Source organism: Scyliorhinus torazame, chromosome 5 (genome assembly GCF_047496885.1).
Source record: "Scyliorhinus torazame isolate Kashiwa2021f chromosome 5, sScyTor2.1, whole genome shotgun sequence".
Taxonomy (NCBI): Eukaryota; Metazoa; Chordata; class Chondrichthyes; order Carcharhiniformes; family Scyliorhinidae; genus Scyliorhinus; species Scyliorhinus torazame.
In genome coordinates, this window is record NC_092711.1 from 106123337 (window position 1) to 106145539 (window position 22203).

General features: G+C 48.3%; 1 protein-coding gene across 1 annotated transcript in view; it reads left to right on the forward strand.

The window, feature by feature from the left end:
• LOC140417836 (uncharacterized) overlaps nt 1-9719 on the forward strand; it is a 36093-nt gene extending 26374 nt beyond the window's left edge. The window contains exon 6 of the mRNA XM_072501285.1: nt 8512-9719. Coding sequence (XP_072357386.1) covers nt 8512-9576 — 1065 coding nt within the window. The 3' untranslated portion in view covers nt 9577-9719. The remainder of the gene's footprint in view (nt 1-8511) is intronic.
• The last annotated feature ends 12484 nt before the right edge of the window (nt 9720-22203 follow it).

Sequence of the window (22203 nt, forward strand, 5' to 3'; positions counted from 1 at the left end):
CGGCATTGTATATCCAGCGAAGCTGAGGGTGACTTACAAGCTCAGGGACTTTTATTTTGGAACGGCGGAAGCAGCGGAGGAGTTTGCGAAAGCAGAAGGACTATGGCAGAACTGACAAACTGAGGAATGGCCATGTGCCGATGTAACCTCATGACTGTAGTTTCTTCTTTTTTGTATCACTGCGCGCGGGTGTAGAGATTAAAGGAGCCAAGGTGGTATATATTTGGACGAGGGAAGGGATGGGACTCTCACTCGAAATGAGAGTTCTTTGGGGATAGGCGGGGTTTGTGAGCTAAAAGGGAATGTTTGGGCTTTCCTGGGGAAGGGCAAGTGGGAAAGGGACCCAGGCGGGGGCCTCCACGCTGGCCGGTGTGTGCCGGCCAGTGAACGGGAGTGAGGTGGGGGGAGAGGCTGCGGCCATCAGAGCCTGGCAGAACAGGGTCCGAGTGGTCTAGCCAGGGTGGAAAGTTGGGGGGTAAGGAACCGAGGGTAGGGGGAGGAGTTTTACAAGAGGCAGTGGACGGGAGGAGCTGGAGGCCTGGGGTGGGGGGGTGGGAGCTGTGTAAGATTAAGGGTGATTACGGGTAATCCCTGATTTATTTTTGTCATTTGTTTATGCAAACATGCGGGTTGAGGTTTGGGGGTTGGTGGGTAGATGGGATCATTGTTGTTATTATGGGGACTGACATATCTTGCTGATTATTGTTTATTGTTGATGGATGTAAATGTGGGAGAAAATGTGAAAATGGAGGAGAATAAAAAAAAATAATAATAATAGTGACAGAGTAACGTACACCAGAATTGGAATAACAGGCAGGTTATTGCCTAATCATGACAGAGTTACGGGGGTGGCTCGGTAGTTAGCATGTGTTGCCTCAAGCACTAGGTACCTGGGTTCGATTCCGACCTTGGGTCACTGTCTTTGTGGAGTTTGCACATTCTCCCCGTGGCTGCGAAGATTTTCTCCCACAGTCCAATGATGTGCAGGTTAGGTGAATTGTCAGTGCTAAATTGTCCCTGGGTGGGGTTACGGGGTTAGGGTGGGGGTTTGGCCAAGGTAGGGTGATCTTTCAGAGGGTCGGTGTAAACTCACTGGGCCAAATGGCCTCTTTCAGCACTGTAGGGATTCTATGATTCTACACTGGATCCAATGATGTGTTCACTCACACACTGCAGCCTGACCTATTGGAACTAACAATGTGTTTCTTACACTCAAAGTAAGTGAATCCTTTGCTGTTTCCCCTCTGGGTCCCATCTCCATTATTATTGTCTGATTGTCCCACTGAGACTCTCACTGTTATTATTGGACAGTCAGCCTGAGCCTGTGGCCGCTCTCACCATCTGGAACCGTCACAATGCCCAGGTGATTGACGGCAGCTCAGGACCAATAGGAAGAGGAGGGGTGGGACTGGGAGCAGCTGGTCCTCCAACTAATTGGTGTGAATGAAGGGCGGGGCCCGCTGTAATTGAAGCATGCGCAGTGTGGGTAATAGCGAAGGAGAAGAGCGTCTTCTTCAGATCCGAAATTGGTGAGAGGCGTTTAACAATATGGAGGGAGCGAGAGATCGCGGGGGTGGGCGGAAATGTTGTGTAAAGTTGTTGTAAGCTGCAAACCTCGGAAAAGAGTTTCCGGGACCCCATTTGTACTGAGCGGAGCTGCAGCTCCTCATGTTCGGCTCGGGTTAACAGCCGCCATCTTTATTGGATGTGCGTCAGGGCGCATGCGCGTTTGTCATCTTTGTCGGGGCGATGTTTCAATGAGTGGGAGGAGCTTGTTCCCCATTGTTCAGAATGGAGACAACCTGTCCATCAACCTGGATTAGTCTTTGAGTCCCAATGTCTTATTGATGATGGAAAGCGGTGGCAGAGATGGAAAGGAAAGGAAGCCAATCCTGCTCTCCGGATTTCACTGTCTTATTAGACATTCTGTCCCATGTATTCAATGCTCTGCGGCTCTGTTCAGCCACATGTAGACCCAGAATAGAAATTCACAACTCTGAGTAGACGTCACCTCAAATCGAGGGACAGCTGATGACAAAAGGGTCAGTGTGCAGCGGGGGGCATGAGTGATCATCCTGGACCAGGGAGCAGGAGGAGAGAATGGTGTGAATTTCTATCCTGGACTGGCGGTGATTAATTTTGGAAACTCCTTTTACAGGGGATTAGTAGGGGAGGATTTACACACAGCAAACTCAAACCGGGAGAAATGTTTATCTTGCCTGAATTTTATTTCTGGACTGACAGTGATGCCTTTGTAAACCTCTTTCACCTATCTCTGGATCTGTAAAGACTTAATTAACTGCAAATGCTCACATTCTAAGCATTGTCTTGCATCTTTGAATTTGTCTACATATATGTTTCTGGAACATACCTCTTAATTCATCTGAGGAACGAGCAGTGCTCCGAAAGCTAGTGTTTGAAACAAACCTGTTGGACTTCAACCTGGTGTTGTAAGACTTGTTACTGTTCATTCACAGGGGCTTGGAAAGAGATTCGTAGACAGGAAACTCACAACCAGTCCTCACATCAAATTCTTCTAACACCACTGTTCAAGTTACCAGGACCTGAAGATTATCGACCTTTGTGTGTAAGCATTGAGTTCTATATCATTATCACTCACTGTATAAAAGTCTACCTCCTATCTCCCCTGTAGATCTTGTTCACAATCTTAAATCTGTGAACCGTAATCCTTATACAATCGACTGATGGGAACAGTTTTTAAAACTCTTTTGCTGGGTTTGCTGTTGTCGTTTCTGGTGCCTGGGTCGATGCCGGGTGGTCTGTCCGGCTTCATTTCTTTCTCATGTTTTTGTTGTGGTTGAATCAGCTTGGACCAGTCCATTTAGGATCCAGAACACAATTGAAGTCTCCGCCAAGAATCAATTGATCTGTATCCAGGTCTGGGATGGATTCCAATAATTATTTTTTACAAATGTTTCTATGAGATCCCCTCATTAAAAAAAAAGATAGAGAAGCAGAATTAGCCCATCGAGTTTGCTCTGCCATTCGATCATGGCTGATATGTTTCTCATCCCCGTTCATCTTGTACCTCTCTTGAAATGAATGCGAACATTGCATTTGCCTTTCTAACTGCCAACTTTCCTTTATTTGTTCTTAGGGTGTGGGTGTTGCCTTGGCCCAATGTTGCTAATCATAATAATGTTGCTAACTTTGGTTGGCTCTTAATTTGTTGCCCGTTGTGTCTTTACTTCATTTGCTCTGTTTCTATAACCTTTGCTCTAGACTCGCCAGGTATCTTTATGATACCGCCACGAGGTTCAAGTTCAAGTGCTGATCAATAACTCAATACACCAGTTAGTAAGTTTCAAATCAAAACACATTTATTACACACAGTCAATCACTACTCATGCATAAACTCTACATACTAGACTATCTCTAACACTATAAGGCCTATACTTAGCTTTGGAACTGGCCCACCAGGTCAGGGGAACAAATGGCCTTTTGTTCGATTCTGAGTCTGCAGGATTCAAAGCTGGTATAGACTGGTAGCTAGGAGCGCCTATCTCGTAGCGTGCGTTGACTGGAGACTTACTTGGTTGATGCGGCAACTCGGCAGGTCACTGTCAAGGGTTGTTTCGAGCTGCTGAGTGACCCTGCCAAGAAGGACGAATTGAACTTGGGGACCCTACTTTATAGTCCCCAGGGGCTTCGCGCCAATCGGGGGGGACCCCGTACCTGGTTCCAAGTGATTGGACTACGTTCCGATCACTTGGATCGATTTCTCCAATACTGGAGCTGTTCCCTGATCGCTAGGCGGTTCCTGAGTGTCCGTTGACCTTCCTTTGTCTTTGCTCCTGCTGGCGCCGAGGAGTCTGGCTTGGCCTTATTTCCCTTAAATGTTTCCAATTGTTCCCGGGGATCGCTCATTAATATGCAGATGGATGCTGGTTTCAGTGCTGTCTGGGTTTCTGTAAGCTCTAATACACAGGAAACTTTGCACCTGCTAGTTTTTTTCCTGGCTTGACTGAATTTCCCTGCATTCTTTGCGGATCTCCAATTTAAGTTGGGAAGTGGCCAACCCAGTGGCTACATAATCAGTTCGCAAAGCATAATTTATATCAAAAATATCCATTTCAATGGCGGGTTTATTACCCAACATGTGTAGCAGTTGAGAATGTGCTCTATCCACATGACAGAAGCTCCTCGCACATGCACAGAGTCCGGCTGTGACTGGAGAATGCGGCGTTCGGGCTGTGACCAGCGCATGTGCAGTGCAGGTTGTCGCTGACGGTGCGAGGAGCGGGAAACAATCGAGCGACTTCCAGGATTGGAGCCGGTGGGTGACTGGGGAGCAATTGAAGCTGCGGAGTGAGCGGGGAGGCTTCATAAATACCCCGTGGAGGCTTCAACTCCCGAGTAAAATGTTAATGGTCCGCGGAGTGAGCTGGGAGGCTTCATAAAGCCCCGTGGAGGCTTCAACTCCCGAGTAAAATGTTAATGGTCCTGTCTTAAACAGCACCGAACAGAGTGAGAGCTGAGCGGGGACAGGCCCGGGTTACCGGCCGCCATCTCTACAGAGGACAAGGAGCCGCAGGGAAGGGGCTGGTATAGCACAGTGGGCTAAGACAGCTGGCCTGTAATGCAGAACAAGACCAGCAGCGCGGGTTCAATTCCCGTTCCAGCCTCCCCGAACAAGCGCCGGAATGTGGCGACCAGGGGCTTTTCGCAGTAACTTCATTGAAGCCGACTTGTGACAATACGTGATTATTAATATTATTGTGCGCTGCGAGCCTAGACCGGATGCCAACTCTCCGAGATTGACTGGCTGGAGTCTCCAGGATTTTATTTGTGGGAGTCACTGGCTGGGCCAACATTTATTGCCCGTCCCTAATTTCCCTTATACCGAGTGGCATCTCGGAGGGCATTTAAAGAGTCAACCACATTGCTGTGGTTTGGAATCATGTCGGCCAGACCAGGTAAGGATGGCAGATTTTCTTTTCTATTCATTCACGGGATGTGGGTTTTGCTGCCTGGGCCAGCATTCACTGCCCAGCACTAATTGCCCTAGAACTGAGTGCATCTCAGACAGCATTTTAAGGGTCAACCAGCTGACTGTGGATCTGGAGTCACATGTAGGCCAGACCAGGTAAGGATAGAAGATTTCCTTCACTGAAGGACAGGAGTGAACCAGATGGGTCTTTGCAACAATTGACAATGGTTTCATGGTCATCAGTAAACTTCCAATGAATTCAAATTTTACCTTCTGCCTTGGTGAGATTCATGTCTGGGTGTCTGGAAAATCATTGGGACAGTAAAGATTTTTGAACATTTCCCTTCAGTGGATATAAAAATATTGAAAATGGGATAAAGGTTGTTTGGCTGACAGTCAATCACTGTCTTGTGAGGAAATGCTCCTTTTGCTTCCCAATTGGCCGAGGAAGGCAGTGTGTCACAAGGATGGATGTGTTGACCGATTAATGGCTGGAGGATGGGGGCAGGTCATGTGATCAAACCTCCAGGAATACATTTAATCAAAGTTGGTGAGGAGAGAATGTTGTGAATTTCGATCCTAAACTGACAGTGAGGTTTCTGTAAATTTACAGGATAATGGAAGTGGAGGTTTAACAGACGGGATACTCAAACCAAACGTCACATCGCAATCTGACAGAGTCACTCGATTCATCAGAACCTGAATATCAGCAGCATCTGGGTGTGGAAGGTAAAAGGTTTGTCTGTTCTGTCTGTGAGGGAAGATTTCAGGTCTCAGTGTGACTGGAAAAGCCACGAGATTCACAAACCCTGGTTAGGCCAAACCTGGAGAACTGTGTTCAGTTCTGGGCAACAAACCTGAGGAAGGAGAGAATGGCCTTGGAGCGAGTGTAGCACAGATTTACCTGAGTGATATCTGAACACCCCGGGGTTAAATTACAAGGCGAGATTGGACAAAAATGTCAGAGTCAGCTGCCTCACAGCGCCGAGGTCCCAGGTTCGATCCTGGCTCTGGATCACTGTCCATGTGGAGTTTGTACGTTCTCCCCGTCTTTGCGTGGGTTTCGCTCCCAAAACCCAAAGATGTGCAGGCTCGGTGGATTGACCATGCTAAATTGCCCCTTAATTGGAAAAAAAGAATTGGGTACTCTAAATTTATTTTTAAAAATAAAAAAAAAACATTATGGGCAGAGAAGGGCATTCGGTCCATTGAGTCCATGCTAGCTCTCTAATCGGCACGGTGGTTAGCACTGTTGCTTCCCAGCGCCAGGGACCCGGGTTCGATTCCCAGCTTGGGTCACTGTCTGTGCGGAGTCTGCACGTTCTCCCCGTGTCTGCTGTGGGTTTCCTCCGGGTGCTGCGGTTTCCTCCCACAAATCCCGAAAGACGTGCTTGTTAGGTGAATTGGACATTCTGAATTCTTCCTCTATATACCCGAACAGGCGCCGGAGTGTGGTGACTTGGGGATTTTCACAGTAATTTCAGTGCAGTGTTAATGTAAGCGTACTTGTGACACTAATAAAGATTATTATTATCTGGAGCAATCCAGTCAGAGTCATTCTCCTGCTCTGTCTCTGTATCCTCACAGGTTTATTTCTCTCAGGTTTCTATCCAATTAAAAAAAAAGATTTATTGTGTCTGTTTCGAAACTCCATCATAGGCAGCAAGTTTAAGGTCATTGCCACTGGCTGTGTAAAAACATTATTATTATACCTCCTGGACCATTCACATGCATAGATACAGAGCAACGTAGAAAATAGGAGCAGGAGGAGACCATTCGGCCCTTCGAGCCTGCTCCACCATTCATTACGATCAGAGCTGATTAGGCTCAATAGCCTAATCCCGCTTTCCCCCCATATCCTTTGGTCCCCTTCGCCCTCAGTGCTACATCTAACTGCTTCTTGAAAACATGCAATGTTTTGGCCTTCATTAGTTCCTGTGGCAACAAATTCCACAGGCTCACCACTCGCTGGGTGAAGAAATTTCTCCTGATCTCTGTCCGAAATGGTCTACCCCGTATCCTCAGACTGCGACCCCTATTTCTGGACACACACACTATTGGGAACATCCTTCCTGAATCTACTTTGTCTCGCCCTGTTTTTAAAAAAAATATAAATTTAGAGTGCCCAATTCTATTTTTGCAATTAAGGGGCAGTTTTAGCGTGGCCAATCTACCTACCCTGCACATCTTTGGATTTGTAGAGGTGAGACTCACGCAAAACAGGGAGAATGCGCAAACTCCACACAGACAGTGGGCCGGGATCGAACCCGGGTCCTTGGCGACATGAGGCAGCAGTGCTAACCACTGCGCCACCACTTTTTATAGGTTTCTGTGAGAACCCCCCTCATTCTTCTGAACTCTAGCGAATACAATCCTAACCGATTCAACCTAATCTGCACATCTTTGAACTGGGAGGAAACCGGAGCACCCGGAGGAAACCCACACAGACACGGGGAGAAAGTGCAAACCCCACACAGTCAGGGTGGGAATTGAACCCTGGTGCTGTGAGGCAGCAGTGCTAAGCACTATGCCACCCTCTGTCTTGCAATCCTCAAGAGGAAAACAAATCCTTATCCCCATCTGAAATGGGTGCCCCCTTATTTTGCAACAGTGACCCCCTTGTTCCAGAGTCTCCCACAAGAGGAAACATCCTCTCCACATCCACCCTGTCAAGACCCCTCAGGATCTTATATAGTTCAATCCAGGTTTTCCCCCAAACTTTAAATCTGTGTCCCGACTGCTTGTACGACCAGTGAATGTAAACAGAGTTTCTTTGTCCACCCGATTGAAACCTGGCATAATCTTGTGTACCTGAATCAAATCTTCCCTCAACCTCCTTTGCTGGAACCATTCTGGTAAATCTCCTCTGCACATTCTCAAGAACCTTGAGATCCTTCCTGAAGAGTTGTAACCAGAGCTTTATAAAGATTCATAGAATAGAATTAGAGCCATAGAATTCCTACAGTGCAGAGGGGGGCCATTCGGCCCATCGGGTCTACACCTATTCTCTGAAAGGACACCATGCCTAGGCCCACACTCCTACCCTGTCCCTGTAACCCCATAGCCCCACCTAACCTGCACATACCCTGACACTAACGGGCAATTTATCAAGGACAATCCACCTAACTTGCTCTTCTTTGAACTGTGGGAGGAAACCTGAGCACCGGGTAGAAACCCACGCAGACATGGGAAGAAAGTGCAAACTCCACACAGACAGTCGCCAAGTCAGGAATTGAACCCTGGTCTTTGGTGCTGTGAGGCAGTCGTGCTAATCACCACCAGAAGCATAGTTTTGGTGTCAATATTACTGTTTATGAAGCTCAAGATCGAATTTGCTTTGCCAACTACTCTCTTAATATGTCTTGTAGATACACAAAACCCCTCTTCACCTCTTTCTCTCTCCTCCCAAAGAGGTCAGTTGGGTTTTTATGACAATCCAGCAGTTTTCATGGTCACTTTTTCCCAGTGCCGGCCCCACAAATGACCAGATTCATTCAGGTAAATTTCACAACCTCACCAACCTCTCACTCCCTATTTTCTGTTTTCAATCCATTTCACAGGGTGGTCGAAGGGGAGGCTTCAAAGTCTGGAGAATCAAACCAAGCTCACATCAAGATCTGACAGAGTTCTCAATTTATCATACCCTGAACATCATCGGAATATCATTGAACATGGAAGGAGAAAGCATTGTTCACAGTGCGGGGAAACCGTACACGTGTTGTGTGTGTGGACGAGGATTCAGCCGATCATCAGGCCTCACAAGCCACAAATGCAGTTGCACTGAGGAGAAACCGTGGAAATGTGCGGACTGTGGGAAAGGATTCACTGTCCCATCCAAGCTGGAAATTCATCGACGCAGTCACACTGGGGAGAGACCATTCACCTGCTCCAAGTGTGGGAAGGGATTTACTAAGTCATCCCACCTGCTGAGTCACCAGCGAATTCACACGGATGAGAGACCGTTTCAATGTCCAGACTGTGGGAAGTGCTATAAAGGTTCTGCGGAACTGATGCGCCATCAACGTGTTCACACTGACGAGAGACCGTTCAGGTGCTCTCATTGCGGGACTGGGTTCAGACGATCATCTGACCTCACTGTACATCAGCGAAGTCACACTGGCGAGAGGCCATTCACCTGCTCCAAGTGTGGGAAGGGATTTACTATTTCAGCCCACCTGCTGAATCACCAGCGCGTTCACACTGATGAGAGACCGTTTCAATGTCCAGACTGTGGGAAGTGCTATAAAAGTTCTGGGAATCTGACAAGCCATCAACGTGTTCACACTGACGAGAGACCGTTCAGGTGCTCTCACTGTGGGACTGGGTTCAGACGATCATTTCACCTTACTGCACATCAGCAAATTCACACTGGGGAGAGGCCATTCACCTGCTCCAAGTGTGGGAAGGGATTCACTCAGTCATCCGCTCTCTCCACACACCAGCGAATTCACACTGGGGAGAGACCATTCGCCTGCTCCGAGTGTGGGAAGGGATTCACTCAGTCATCCACCCTGCAGAACCATTATCGAATTCACACTGGGGAGAGACCATTCGCCTGCTCCAAGTGTGGGAAGGGATTCACTCAGTTATCCCACCTGCTGAGACACCAACGAGGCCACAAGTAACCATAGTGATTGGATTTTGCTGTTACTCACATTCAGGACTGAACCATGTTCATTTGGGTCTCTTTCTGCTGATAACAAACTCCAGCCTATTTACAGGGGCTAATATTCTGGCTAAAAGTCAAATAAATTAGATTTGTGAGAAATACGCAGTGTGTTGAAACTTTTTAATATCTCTGACACAATGAAATGAAAAATGAAAATCGCTTATTGTCACAAGTAGGCTTCAAATGAAGTTACTGTGTAAAGCCCCTAGTCGCCACATTCCGGCGCCTGTTCGGGGAGGCTGCTACGGGAATTGAACCGTGCTGCTGGCCTGCCTTGGTCTGCTTTCAAAGCCAGCGATTTAGCCCTGTGCTAAACAGCCCCTGTTAGTTAGTTCCTTTTGAAATACCCTCGCTCTCCCCCGTCTCTTCCATCCTCACCTCCAACAAGAAGTGTGAGGAGCTTGTGGAGCATCTTTGTGACTGAGATGGAGTAAATCCGATCAGCTGTCTCTGCTGCTTCCCTACCTTCCATGAGCCCACCGGACCAAATTGTCTCTAAATTTCATCCTTTCCCGAGCCCTGAACCCACATCTTTCTCTAGTTTCTCTCCCATCTCCCCTCATGCCCTCACAGAGCTCATCTTGTCCATGAGACCCAGCTGCTGCTCCATCGACCCTATTCCCACTGAGCTACTGATCAGCCAACTACCCTGTGTCCATGGATGTTGTCAACCTTTCTCTCTCTTCAGGTACTGTCCCTCTGTCCTTCAAATCTGCCATCATCACTCCCTCCTCAATAAAACAAACCCTTGACCCTGCCATCCTTACAAATTACTGCCCCATCTTCAACCTCTCTCCAAACTCTTTGAACATGTTGTCACCTCCCAAATCCTTGCCTATCTTTCCCAGAACTCCCATGTCTGAATCCCTTCAATCTGGTCTCTGCCCTGTCACAGTCGTGAAATACAAGAAACAATCAGAACCTCACCCGGAGAGAAAGACAGACAATCCGGGAACTTGGCTCCAATACGGATATGTTCATAACCAGAAGACAAGGGTAGGAGCACAGTCATTATCGAGAGACAACAATACCTGCTGGAGACAGACAGACAATAGAACAACACAAATCACAACACCAAGCTACCTAGACCCATATGCCCGAGACAGGAAGGAGAATTGGAGACAGACTGGAAGAACACAGACTCCAGACACATTAACCAAAAACAGATGGGAATATCTGAGGGGACAACAGATAGGACCAAGGAGGTTCTACCTGCTCCTTAAAATATCCAAACACAGAATAATAATTTTTATTACTGTCACAAGTAGGCTTATATTAACACTACGTGAAGTTACTGTGAAAAGCCCCCAGTCAACATACTCCGGCGCCTGTTTGGGTACACCGAGGGAGAATTCACAATGTCCAATTCACCTAACAAGCGCATCTTTCGGGACTTGTGGGAGGAAACCTGTGCAGACACTGGGAGAAAGTGCAGACTCCGCACAGACAGTGACCCAAGCGAGAATTGAACTCGGAACCCTGGCACTGTGAAGCACAGTGCTAACCACTGTGCCGCCATCAGGGAAATACCACCAGGCAGACCCATCGGATCAGACCGTGAGAGAGAAAATCCTGCCGAATCATTCAATTTACAGTGCAGAAGGAGGTCATTCGGCCCATCCAGCCTCCACCGGACCTTGGAAAGATAACCTTACTTAAGCGCATGCCTCCACCCTATTAAGGGGCATCTTGACAAAATACATGAAAGGATGGGAATAGAGGGATACCGACCCCGGAAGCATAGAATATTTTAGTTCAGATGGGCAGCATGATCGATGCAGGCTTGGAGGGCCGAAGGGCCTTTTCCTGTGCTGTACGTTTAGCTATTCTTTGTTCTTTGTTTATCCCCGTAACCCAGTAACGTCACCTAACCTTTCTTTGGACACTAAGGGGCAATTTCGCGGGGCCAATCCACCTAACCTGCACATCTTTGGACAGTGGGAGAAAACTGGAGCACCCGGAGGGAACCCACACAGACACAGGGAGAATGTCCAAACTCCACACAGTCACCCAAGGCCAGAATAGCTGAAACATCAACACACTGCTCCTGGTAGTTGATGGTGTAGTGGTTCAATAAATATAATTAGTGGATTGAAAAGGTGGGCAATATAGAGTAAAAACGGAATATGCTAGATGCTAGATTAACTCAACAGGTCTGGCAGCATCATAGAATCCCTACAGTGCAGAAGGAGGCCATTCGGCCCATCGAGTTTGCACCAACACTACACAAGAGCTCCCCACCCAGGCGCACTTCCCCCAACCTCTCCCCATAACCCCACTTCACCATTGGACTCTAAGGAACTGTTATAACCTGCCTACTTACCATTGGCTGGGGACTAATGACTATCCGACAATCCTGTGGGAGTATGAGCTTCCCCAATGAGGGGGGCGGAGAAACCACTAGTAAACTCCGAGTGTAAATAAAGCTGGCCAGTTCAGGAATCAGCAGGAAGGAGTATGTAGCAAGGGAAGTTACTACTACTGTTATGTATACATGTTATAGTAAATAAATGTTATTACTTTGTATCCTTAAAACTCGTGCTGGATTCTTCGTGGCCCTTACAAAACTGGCGACGAGGGTTAAACTGAATAGCTGTCTACACTGCTGAAGCCACCTCCCTGGATTTTTGTTGGATACAGGTTGGAAGTTGTTTTTTATTGTACCAAGCCTCTGTACGGACGTTTGGATGCTGCGCTGGAAAGCTGGAACCAGTACACACAACGGATGCGTTACTATTTCCGGGCAAACATCACCGAAAACGAGCGGCAGGTGGTCATATTGCTCACTGCCTGCGACCCGCATACGTTTGGGGTGATTAGGAGCCTTACGTACCCAGCTGCGCCAGACACCAAAACGTTTGATGAACTTGTGAATATAGTGGGGCAACATTTTAACCCAACCCCGTCCACGATAGTCCAGCGTTACTGGTTTAATACCGCTGAGAGGACCCCTGGAGAATCCCTTGCCGATTTTCTATCCAGGCTACGCAGGATTGCGGAGTACTGTGACTATGGTGAGACCATGTCAGAAATGTTACTCGACCGTTTGGTTTGCGGTATAAACAATGCGGCCACCCAGAGAAAGTTGTTAGCGGAGCCAACATTGACTTTTCAACAGGCCATTCAAATAATATTGTCCCGAGAGAGCGCAGAGCGAGGAGTACAGGAGCTACAGGGATTGGAAGTACATGCCTTGGGGCGCAACCCTTTCCATCCGAAAACGTCCCCCCCGCACTCCTGCGGTACCTTGGGCGAGGCAACGTCCGGACCGACGCCAGTGGCCGTCGGACATTCCTCCCCGAAGGGAGCCTTCTCCAGAGCCAATGGATGAGGAGCCATGTTCGTGTCAGACTTGTAGGCGCCGACCCCGTCACGGACGGCGGTCCTGGGGACGCCAGAGGCGCCGTCGTTCCGACCGAAACTGGGATCAGCCCAGGGGCCGTAACTGGGACCAGCCCAGAGGCCGTACCTTCCATGTGGATGAACCTGCGGCAACTACTCCTGAGGACGTGGAGACGGAGGACCGCTGCCTGCAGCTGCATTGTGTGGCAGCTCCCCGTGTGGCCCCCATTAAGGTGACAGTACGGGTCAATGGTCACCCGCTTGAGATGGAGTTGGATACTGGCGCAGCGGTCTCCGTGATCGCCCAGAGGACATTCGACCGCATCAAGCAGGGTATACAGACCCTTACATTAACCGACCCACAGGCCAGGTTGGCCACCTACACGGGGGAACCACTGGACATTGCAGGAACTACAATGACCCCTGTTGTCTATGGACGCCAGGAGGGGCGTTTCCCACTTATCGTGGTGCGCGGCCATGGGCCCAGCCTGTTGGGTCGGGACTGGTTGCGCCATTTGCGGTTGCAATGGCAGCACATCCTCCAAACAGTTTCTGAAGGGTTGACTGAGGTGCTAGGACAATACCCAGATGTATTCCAGCCTGGTTTGGGGAAAATAAAAGGGGCCGTAGCCCATATCCAAGTTGAACCAGGAGCCACGCCGCACTATTTCCGGGCGCGCCCAGTGCCTTACGCCTTGCTCGAGGAGGTAGAAGGGGAGCTCACTCGTTTGGAGAGTTTGGGTATTATCAGGCCCGTCCGTTTTGCTGACTGGGCAGCACCAATTGTACCTGTAATGAAGCCAGATGCCACAGTTCGCTTGTGTGGCGACTATAAACTTACAGTGAATACGGTTTTCCGACTCGACCGATATCCAATGCCTCGCATAGAGGATCTCTACGCGAAACTTGCAGGTGGACTCTCGTTCACAAAATTAGATATGAGTCACGCCTACCTGCAGTTGGAGCTGGACCCTGCCTCCTGACCATATGTAACGATTAATACACACCGGGGCCTGTATGAATATACACAGTTGCCATTTGGAGTATCCTCTGCCTGCGCAATTTTTCAACGTGTTATGGAGGGCATTTTGAGAGGTTTACCACGTGTGGCTGTCTACCTAGATGACGTTTTGATTACAGGGACGTCAGAGCAAGAACATTTGGAAAATCTGGAGGCTGTCCTTAGACGCCTTTCGGAGGCTGGAGTCCGTTTACGTCGCACAAAGTGCGTATTTCAGGCAAAGGAAGTAGTCTACCTAGGTTATCGGGTGGACCGCGAAGGTCTGCACCCCGTCGCAGAGAAGGAGCGTGCGATTCAACATGCCCCCCGCCCCGACTGACACTTCGCATCTTCGTTCTTTTCTCGGTCTCGTAAACTATTACGGGAAGTTCCTCCTCAATCTGGCAACTACGCTGGCCCCTTTGCACCTTCTGCTAAAGAAAAATCACACCTGGGTTTGGGGTCAGCCGCAAGAAACTGCTTTCCGGCGGGTAAAGCAACAATTGACGTTGTCTGGGTTACTAACCCACTATGATCCTGGAAAGCCTTTGCTCGTCACATGTGATGCATCCCTGTATGGTATTGGGGCCGTCCTGTCCCACAAGATGGAGAATGGGGCCGAGCGACCGATAGCTTTCGCCTCCCGCACATTGACTGCAGCGGAGAAAAAGTACGCGCAGATCGAGAAGGTGGGCCTGGCGGTGGTTTTTGCGGTGAAACGCTTCCACCAGTACGTGTATGGCCGCCATTTCACTATCGTGACTGATCATAAGCCCCTGCTGGGACTTTTCAGAGAGGATAAGCCAATACCGCCCATTGCTTCTGCACGGATCCAGCGCTGGGCTTTGTTGCTTGCTGCATACGAGTATTCTCTGGAGCACAAACCAGGTACGCAGATAGCAAATGCCGACGCACTGAGCCGATTGCCTTTATCGACCGGCCCCATGTCGACCCCCACGACCGGTGAGGTTGTTGCAACCCTAAATTTTATGGACACCTTGCCTGTCACGGCATCACAAATCCGTGAGTGGACCCAGACGGAGCCAGTCCTGTCAAAGGTTCGGCACATAGTCCTGTATGGTGGGCAGCATAGACAGCTCCCAGGCGAGTTGCGGGCATTTTCCTCCAAGCTGTCAGAATTCAGCGTGGAAGACGGTATCCTCTTGTGGGGGACACGTGTGATTGTCCCGGAAAAAGGCCAGGAGCTGAGACTATCAGACTTGCACAATGGGCATCCAGGCGTGACCAAAATGAAAATGTTTGCCCGGAGTTATGTCTGGTGGCCAGGCCTCGACACCGACATTGAGAAGGTGGCCCAAAACTGCTCCATTTGCCAGGAGCATCAGAAGCTTCCGCCGGCCGCGCCCCTACATCACTGGGAATGGCCAGGGCGGCCTTGGGCACGCTTACATGCAGATTTCGCAGGCCCTTTTCAAGGATCCACGTTCCTTCTACTAATTGACGCCCAGTCCAAATGGCTAGAGGTGCATAAGATGCAGGGGACAACGTCCTGCGCAACAATTGAAAAGATGCGTTTATCGTTTAGTACGCATGGCCTCCCCGAGGTGCTGGTCACGGATAACGGCAATCCATTCACGAGTGAGGAGTTTGCGAGGTTCACGAAGATGAACGGCGTCCGCCATATCCGCACTGCCCCTTACCACCCGGCTTCAAATGGGTTGGCAGAGCGCGCAGTGCAGACATTCAAAAGAGGCCTAAAGAAGCAGTCTTCCGGATCAATGGACACGAGACTGGCTCGCTTTTTGTTTACGTACAGGACCACCCCCCATGCAGTGACTGGGGTAGCTCCCGCAGAACTCCTAATGGGCCGGAGACTTCGCACCCGCCTTAGTATGGTTTTCCCGGACATTGGCGCAAAAGTACGCCGCACACAAGAACGGCAGGGACAGGGATTTTCTCGGCATCGGCTGATTCGGCAGTTTGCGCCCGGCGACCCTGTGTTTGTTCGGAATTTTGCTGGTGGTGCCCAATGGGTTCCTGGTGTAATCTTTCGCCAAACGGGCCCTATATCTTACCAAGTGCAAGCCCAGGGTCGTCTCCAGCGAAAACATGTAGACCACGTTCAGTCCAGAAGACCATCCCCTCAAAAGATTCCCCGCCCCCGGAGCTCATTTCAACAGCCGCAGAGACCAGAGACAAGGGAAGGTAGTCCTCACAATCTTCCACTGGTGCCTCACTCGAAGCCTGCGCAGGTCGTTACGGCACCGAATGGAGATAGAGACGCTGACATGACGGAGGCAGCAGACTCTGACTCCGAGATGGAGACACAGGATGCATCAGAGGGGGAATCCTCGGGTCCACGGGCCGTGGATGTACAACCGCGCCGTTCATCACGGAAGCGCCGGTCTCCGTCTCGTTACACGCCGCCTGATCCAGCGCCACGTGCAAATGGTGTCCGGCCTGTGGCCAAACGAGTCCGACGCCCTCCTTCGCCAGGAACTTCGGTGGATTCCTTGGACTTTGGGGGGGAGGGATGTTATAGCCTGCCTACTTACCATTGGCTGGGGAGTAATGACTATCCGACAATCCTGTGGGAGTATGAGCTTCCCCAATGAGGGGGCGGAGAAACCACTAGTAAACTCCTAGTATAAATAAAGCTGGCCAGTTCAGGAACCAGCAGGAAGGAGTATGTAGCAAGGGAAGTTACTGCTACTGTTATGTATATATGTTATAGTAAATAAATGTTATTACTTTGTATCCTTAAAACTCGTGCTGGATTCTTCGTGGCCCTTACAAAAGGAACAATTTAGCAAAGCCAATCCACCAAACCGGCACATCTTTGGACTGTGAGAAAACTGGAGCACCCGGAGGGAACCCACACAGACACGGGGAGAATGTACAAACTCCACACAGTCACCCAAGGCCGGAATTGAACCCAGGTCGCTGGCGCTATGTGGCAGCAGTGCTAACCACTGTGCCACATCTGTTGCGAGAGAAACAGAGTTAACGTTTGTTGTTCCTTGTTGTAACAGTTCTGTAGAAGGGTGAATGGACTCTAATTTAAAGTCCATTGAAGTGGAAAGTGTTTTACTCAGAGGTTTGACACAGGAAGAACTTTTAGTCTGTGTGAAGCTCAATCTTCACTTACACAAAGCCCGCAGTCTGATTGGCTGGAGGACCAGAGTACATCCGGTCTTCCAAATCCTCCCATTGGTCGACATCGCTCAGGCAGGAAATAAGGTTTTGGAACCCGGGTCCATGTGGCCAATGGGAAGAACTCAAAATGATACAGATTCTCAGCCAATGAGGGAGATCTGGGATCAGCCCCGCCCCTCATTCACTCCGATTGGTTAGAAGACCAGCTCGACCTTTACGAAATGAGTGTTTATCAAATAGCTGCAGTGATATCAGAGTGTGGGTGGAGCTGGGCTGTCTGTCTTCACTGCAGCTATTTGATAAACACCCATTTCTTAAAGGTACATTCACTACAGCTATTTGATAAACACACAGTGCTTAAAGGTACTCTCACATAACAATTCTGAATTCTCCCTGTGTACCTGAACAGGCACCGGAATGTGCTGACTAGGGGCTTTTCACGGTAACTTCATTGCAGCGTTAATGTAAGACTACTTGTGACAAAGATTAGGATTGTAAAAAAAAATATTCCGGCAAATTTCCATCCCGCCCGTGATGATTTGCACGGGAATATGACCCCGACAAATGGGATGAAGCCAAATCTTTAAAAGTCAAAGTCTTTATTTCAAATTATTGCCGTGCTGTCAGGGGAAAGGGTTAACTTCTCTGCTTGTTTACAAAAGGGAGGAGGGAAACATTTGCAAATTTCCCACAGCTTGTGAGCTCCGAAACATAACTTCAAGGCTGAAGTTTATCTTCAGAGATTGAAACGTTTTGGTGCCTTTTCCAATTGTACCAGTAAATTGTGATTCACACTGAAAGGTTCACTTTCATTCAGTAATTAGAACATTTCACTTTCTCAGCACTGATACTTTAGATCAAATCCCAATTGTTCTCTTCCCTTGTAGCTGGTGTGTGGAGAAGATCAAGTTCACTGTAGATCTGTCAGCACAGAGACCGCACTGTGCTTCTGGATAAACTCAGTTTGCAAGTAGATGAATCTTTTAAACATCACCCAAGTGAAGGTCTTCCCCTGACTCTAAGGAGTGAGATGTCCCTGTCGTTGATGCTGTCTCCTCTGTCACTGCTGTTTTTATTGCATCACACATGTTCCGTGGACCAGTCTCACAGCCCAAAACGGGAGGGCGGGAAGGTGTGACAGTCGATGGAACTTTGTGTGTGAGCAGTTCAGCTGGAATTCCATCCTTGCCGGGCACCTTTCTGCTTGCTCAGCAATCAATGACCTTTTCCAGCTCAAATGATGAGGGTTCCTTGTCCAACTCAACCAGGACAGGAAGCTGCAGGAGAGTCAAACAGAGACTGGGCGATGCCCTTCTCACAGGGGTGCAGCTCACTGTTGTGTTCAACCCAGCTCCTCCTCACTCTCTCACCATGACTGACACTGAGCATGCTCAGAGCACACACCCACACTGCACCTGTGGACTGGCCTCGTACACTCACTGATCGGGAATTTTCTGCAGCACGGGGGATTCTGGGTAACGCAGCCGCCATAGAGCAATTAGTAAACAGGAAGATTCTATTTCCCAGTTAGCAAAAACAGAAGATCCACAGTTAGGCAAGATGCTGGGCATGAAGCACAATAAGAGATTTGGATACTTTATTTAATACAGAAGCACATTATTCTGACATCACTTAGACATGGGCAGCAAACAGGCTGATCTACAGTATGTACAGTATTTACAACACCTGGGACACGGTAAATAATCTCATCAAATCAGTGATAGGTTTGTTTACTGTTCATAATTGTGACTGGGTCACACTCACGATTCATGCAAAATGCAACTCCCCAGGTTTTTTGACCCACTCCCTCCTGACCAGTTTTCACTCCATCTGCCTTAGTTTTTATCCAGCCATGTATGTTCAGCTCACACTGCCCAACAACCAGCCTCTCCTGCACAGGGTTTCCATCACCAAAAATCTGTCCTGATCCACCCACATCGACGCTACCACCAAGAAAGCACAACAGGAAACTAAGGAAATTTGACATGTCCACACTGACTCTTACCAACTTTTACAGATGCACCATAGAAAGCATCCTATCTGGCTGCATCACAGCCTGTTATGGCAACTGCTCGGCCCAAGACCGCAAGAAACTTCAGAGAGTAGTGAACACAGCTGAGTCCATCACACAAACCTGCCTCCCATCCATTGACTCTATCCACACCTCCTGCTGCCTTGGGAAAGCGGGCAGCATAATTAAAGACCCCTCCCACCAAGCTTACTCACTCTTCCAACTTCTCCCATCGGGCAGGACATACAAAAGTCTCAGAACACGCACAAACAGATTGAAAACAGCTTCTTCCTCGCTATTACCAGACTCCTAAACAACCCTCTTATGGACTGACCTGATTAATACTACACTCCTGTATGCGGCACTCAATGCCTTTGTTTATATATTTACATTGTGTACCTTGCGTTGCCCTATTATGTATTTTCTTTTAGTTTACTTTCTGTTCATGTACAAAATGATCTGTTTGAGCTGCTCGCAGAATAATATTTTTCACTGTACCTCGGTGCATGTGACAATAAACAAATCCAGTCCATATCGAAGGAGCAATCTGCCTCTCTTGCATTGGTGCACTGCATTTCCCTCATAACACAGTGGCATAGAAAGATGACAGAACAGAATGAAGGTACTCAACAAACTGTATCTGTGCCAACTTTCTGCAACTGTCACAATCCCCTGTCATTGGCCCTGAACTCTGCAGATATTTTTCTCCTCAAAAGATACGAACAGATGAGCAAGGAGCTGGAGTTGGCTATTCAGCCCCGTCTGCTCCACCATTTAATAAGCTCATGGCTGATCTGATAGTAAGATAGTTGTCCAATTCTCTTTTCAAGGCATCAATTGAATCTGCCTCCATCATATTTTCGAGCAGTGCATTCCTGATCCCACATGCAGCACAGAATGTTTTTCTTCACATCCTGTAAGACATAGGAACAGAATTAGGCCACTCGGCCCATCAAATCTGCTCCGCCATTCAATCATGGCTGATATTTTTCTCATTTCCATTCTCCTGCCTTCTCCCCATAACCCCTGATCCCCTTATTCATCAAGAACCTATCTATCTCTATCTTAAAGACACTCAGTGATTTAGCCTCCACGGCATTCTGTGGCAAAGACTTCCACAGATTCACCACCCTCTGGCTGAAGAAATTCCTCCTCATCTGTTTTAATTCCTCCTCATGACCTGAGGAAGGAACTGTGCCCCTAAAGCTGGTGAGTCGAAACAAACCTGTTGGACTTTAACTTGGTGTTGTAAGACTTCTTATTCTGTTTTAAAGGATCGCCTCTTTGATCTGAGATTGTCTTCTGCTTCTAGTTTTTTATACAAGTGGAAACATCTTCTCCATGTCCACTCTACCCAGGCCTCGCGGTATCCTGTAGGTTTTAATAAGATCCCCCCATATCCTTCTAAACTCCAACGAGTACAGACCCAGAGTCCTCAACCACTCCTCATATGACAAGCTCCATTCCAGGGATCATTCTTGTAAACCTCCTCTGGACCCTTTCGAAGGCCAACACGTCATTTCTTAGAAATCGGGACCAAAACTGCTCTTAATACTCCAAATGGGGTCTGATCAGAGCCTTATACAGCCTCAGAAATACATCCCTGGTCTTGTATTCTAGCCCTCTCGACATGAATACATTGCATTTGCCTTCCTAACTGCCGATGAACCTGCACATTAACCTTTTTTAAAAACATTTTAAAAAATAATTTAGAGTACCCAATTCATTTTTTCCAATTAAGGGGCAATTTAGCGTGGCCAATCCACCTACCCTGCACATCTTTGGGTTGTGGGGGCGAAACCCACGAAAACACGGGGAGAATGTGCAAACTCCACACGGACTGACCCAGAGCTGGGATCGAACCTGGGACCTCGGCGCCGTGAGGCTGCAGTGCACCTGCACATTAACCTTTTTTTTCTTTTTAAATTTAGAGTACCCAATTATTTTTTCCAATTAAGGGGTAATTTAGCATGGCCAATCCATCTAACTTGCACATCTTTGGGTTGTGGGGGTGAAACCCACGCAGGCACGGGGAGAGCATGCAAACTCCACATGGACAGTGACCCAGGGCCGGGATTCAAACCTGGGTCCTCAGCGCTGTAAGCAGCAATGCTAACCACTTGCACGTTAACCTGAAGAGAATCGTGAACAAGGTCTCCCAAGTCCCTCTGTGCTTGATTTCCTCAGCATTTTCCCATTTAGAAAATAGACTATGCTTCCATTTCTCCTTCCAAAGTGCATAACCTCACACGTTTCCACATTGTATTCCATCTGCCACTTCTTTGCCCACTCTCCTAGCCTTGCTCAGCATTGCTTGTTTTTCTAATCACTTTAAATGACTGCCCTCTGTTTGTAACCTTCCCCTAAATATGACTTGATAAATCGAACGTCTATTGCAGATCCTTAGTTTTAATGTGGTCAAATGCCTTTCCATTTGAGAACTGTTCGATAAAGTTATTAGAATTATTTGTAGCTGGGGCAGGACGTGGAGCAGTGATTAGCACTGGGACTACAGCGCTGAGGACCCGGGTTTGAATCCCGGCCCTGGGTCACTGTCCGTGTGGAGTTTGCACATTCTCCACGTGTCTGCATGGGTTTCACCCCCACAACCCAAAGATGTGCAGGTCAGTTGGATTGGCCAGGCTAAATTGCCCCTTAATTGGAAAAAACAATAATAATTGGGTACTCTGAATTTTTTTTTTTTTTTAAAGGATTATTTGAAGCTTCCCCACCAATCAGTTTTTTCCATGATCCTGAAGTGACCTTATTTTTATCGGGAGTTAACTGAAGTGTTTTCCTAACCTCTCATTATCTAAATTTCCATTCACCATTTTTCTGTCCACCTGACCCAGTCCGTGGCTTTCTCCCTCATTGTCTAAAACACATGAGCAACTTTTGTATAATCCTGATGCATATTTAAGTCTAAATCATTGATGTAAAACGGAATATTGTGGAGCCCCACTGGAAACAGACGTCCAGGCATCATTCAGTCCTGGATGTGGCTAACAGCAGCAACAACAGCTGAATCCAAACCCTGCTGTTGCCTGTGAACTTGCTGATGTTTGACTGAGTGAATCTCCTCCCACACACGGAGCAGTTAAACAGCCTCTCCC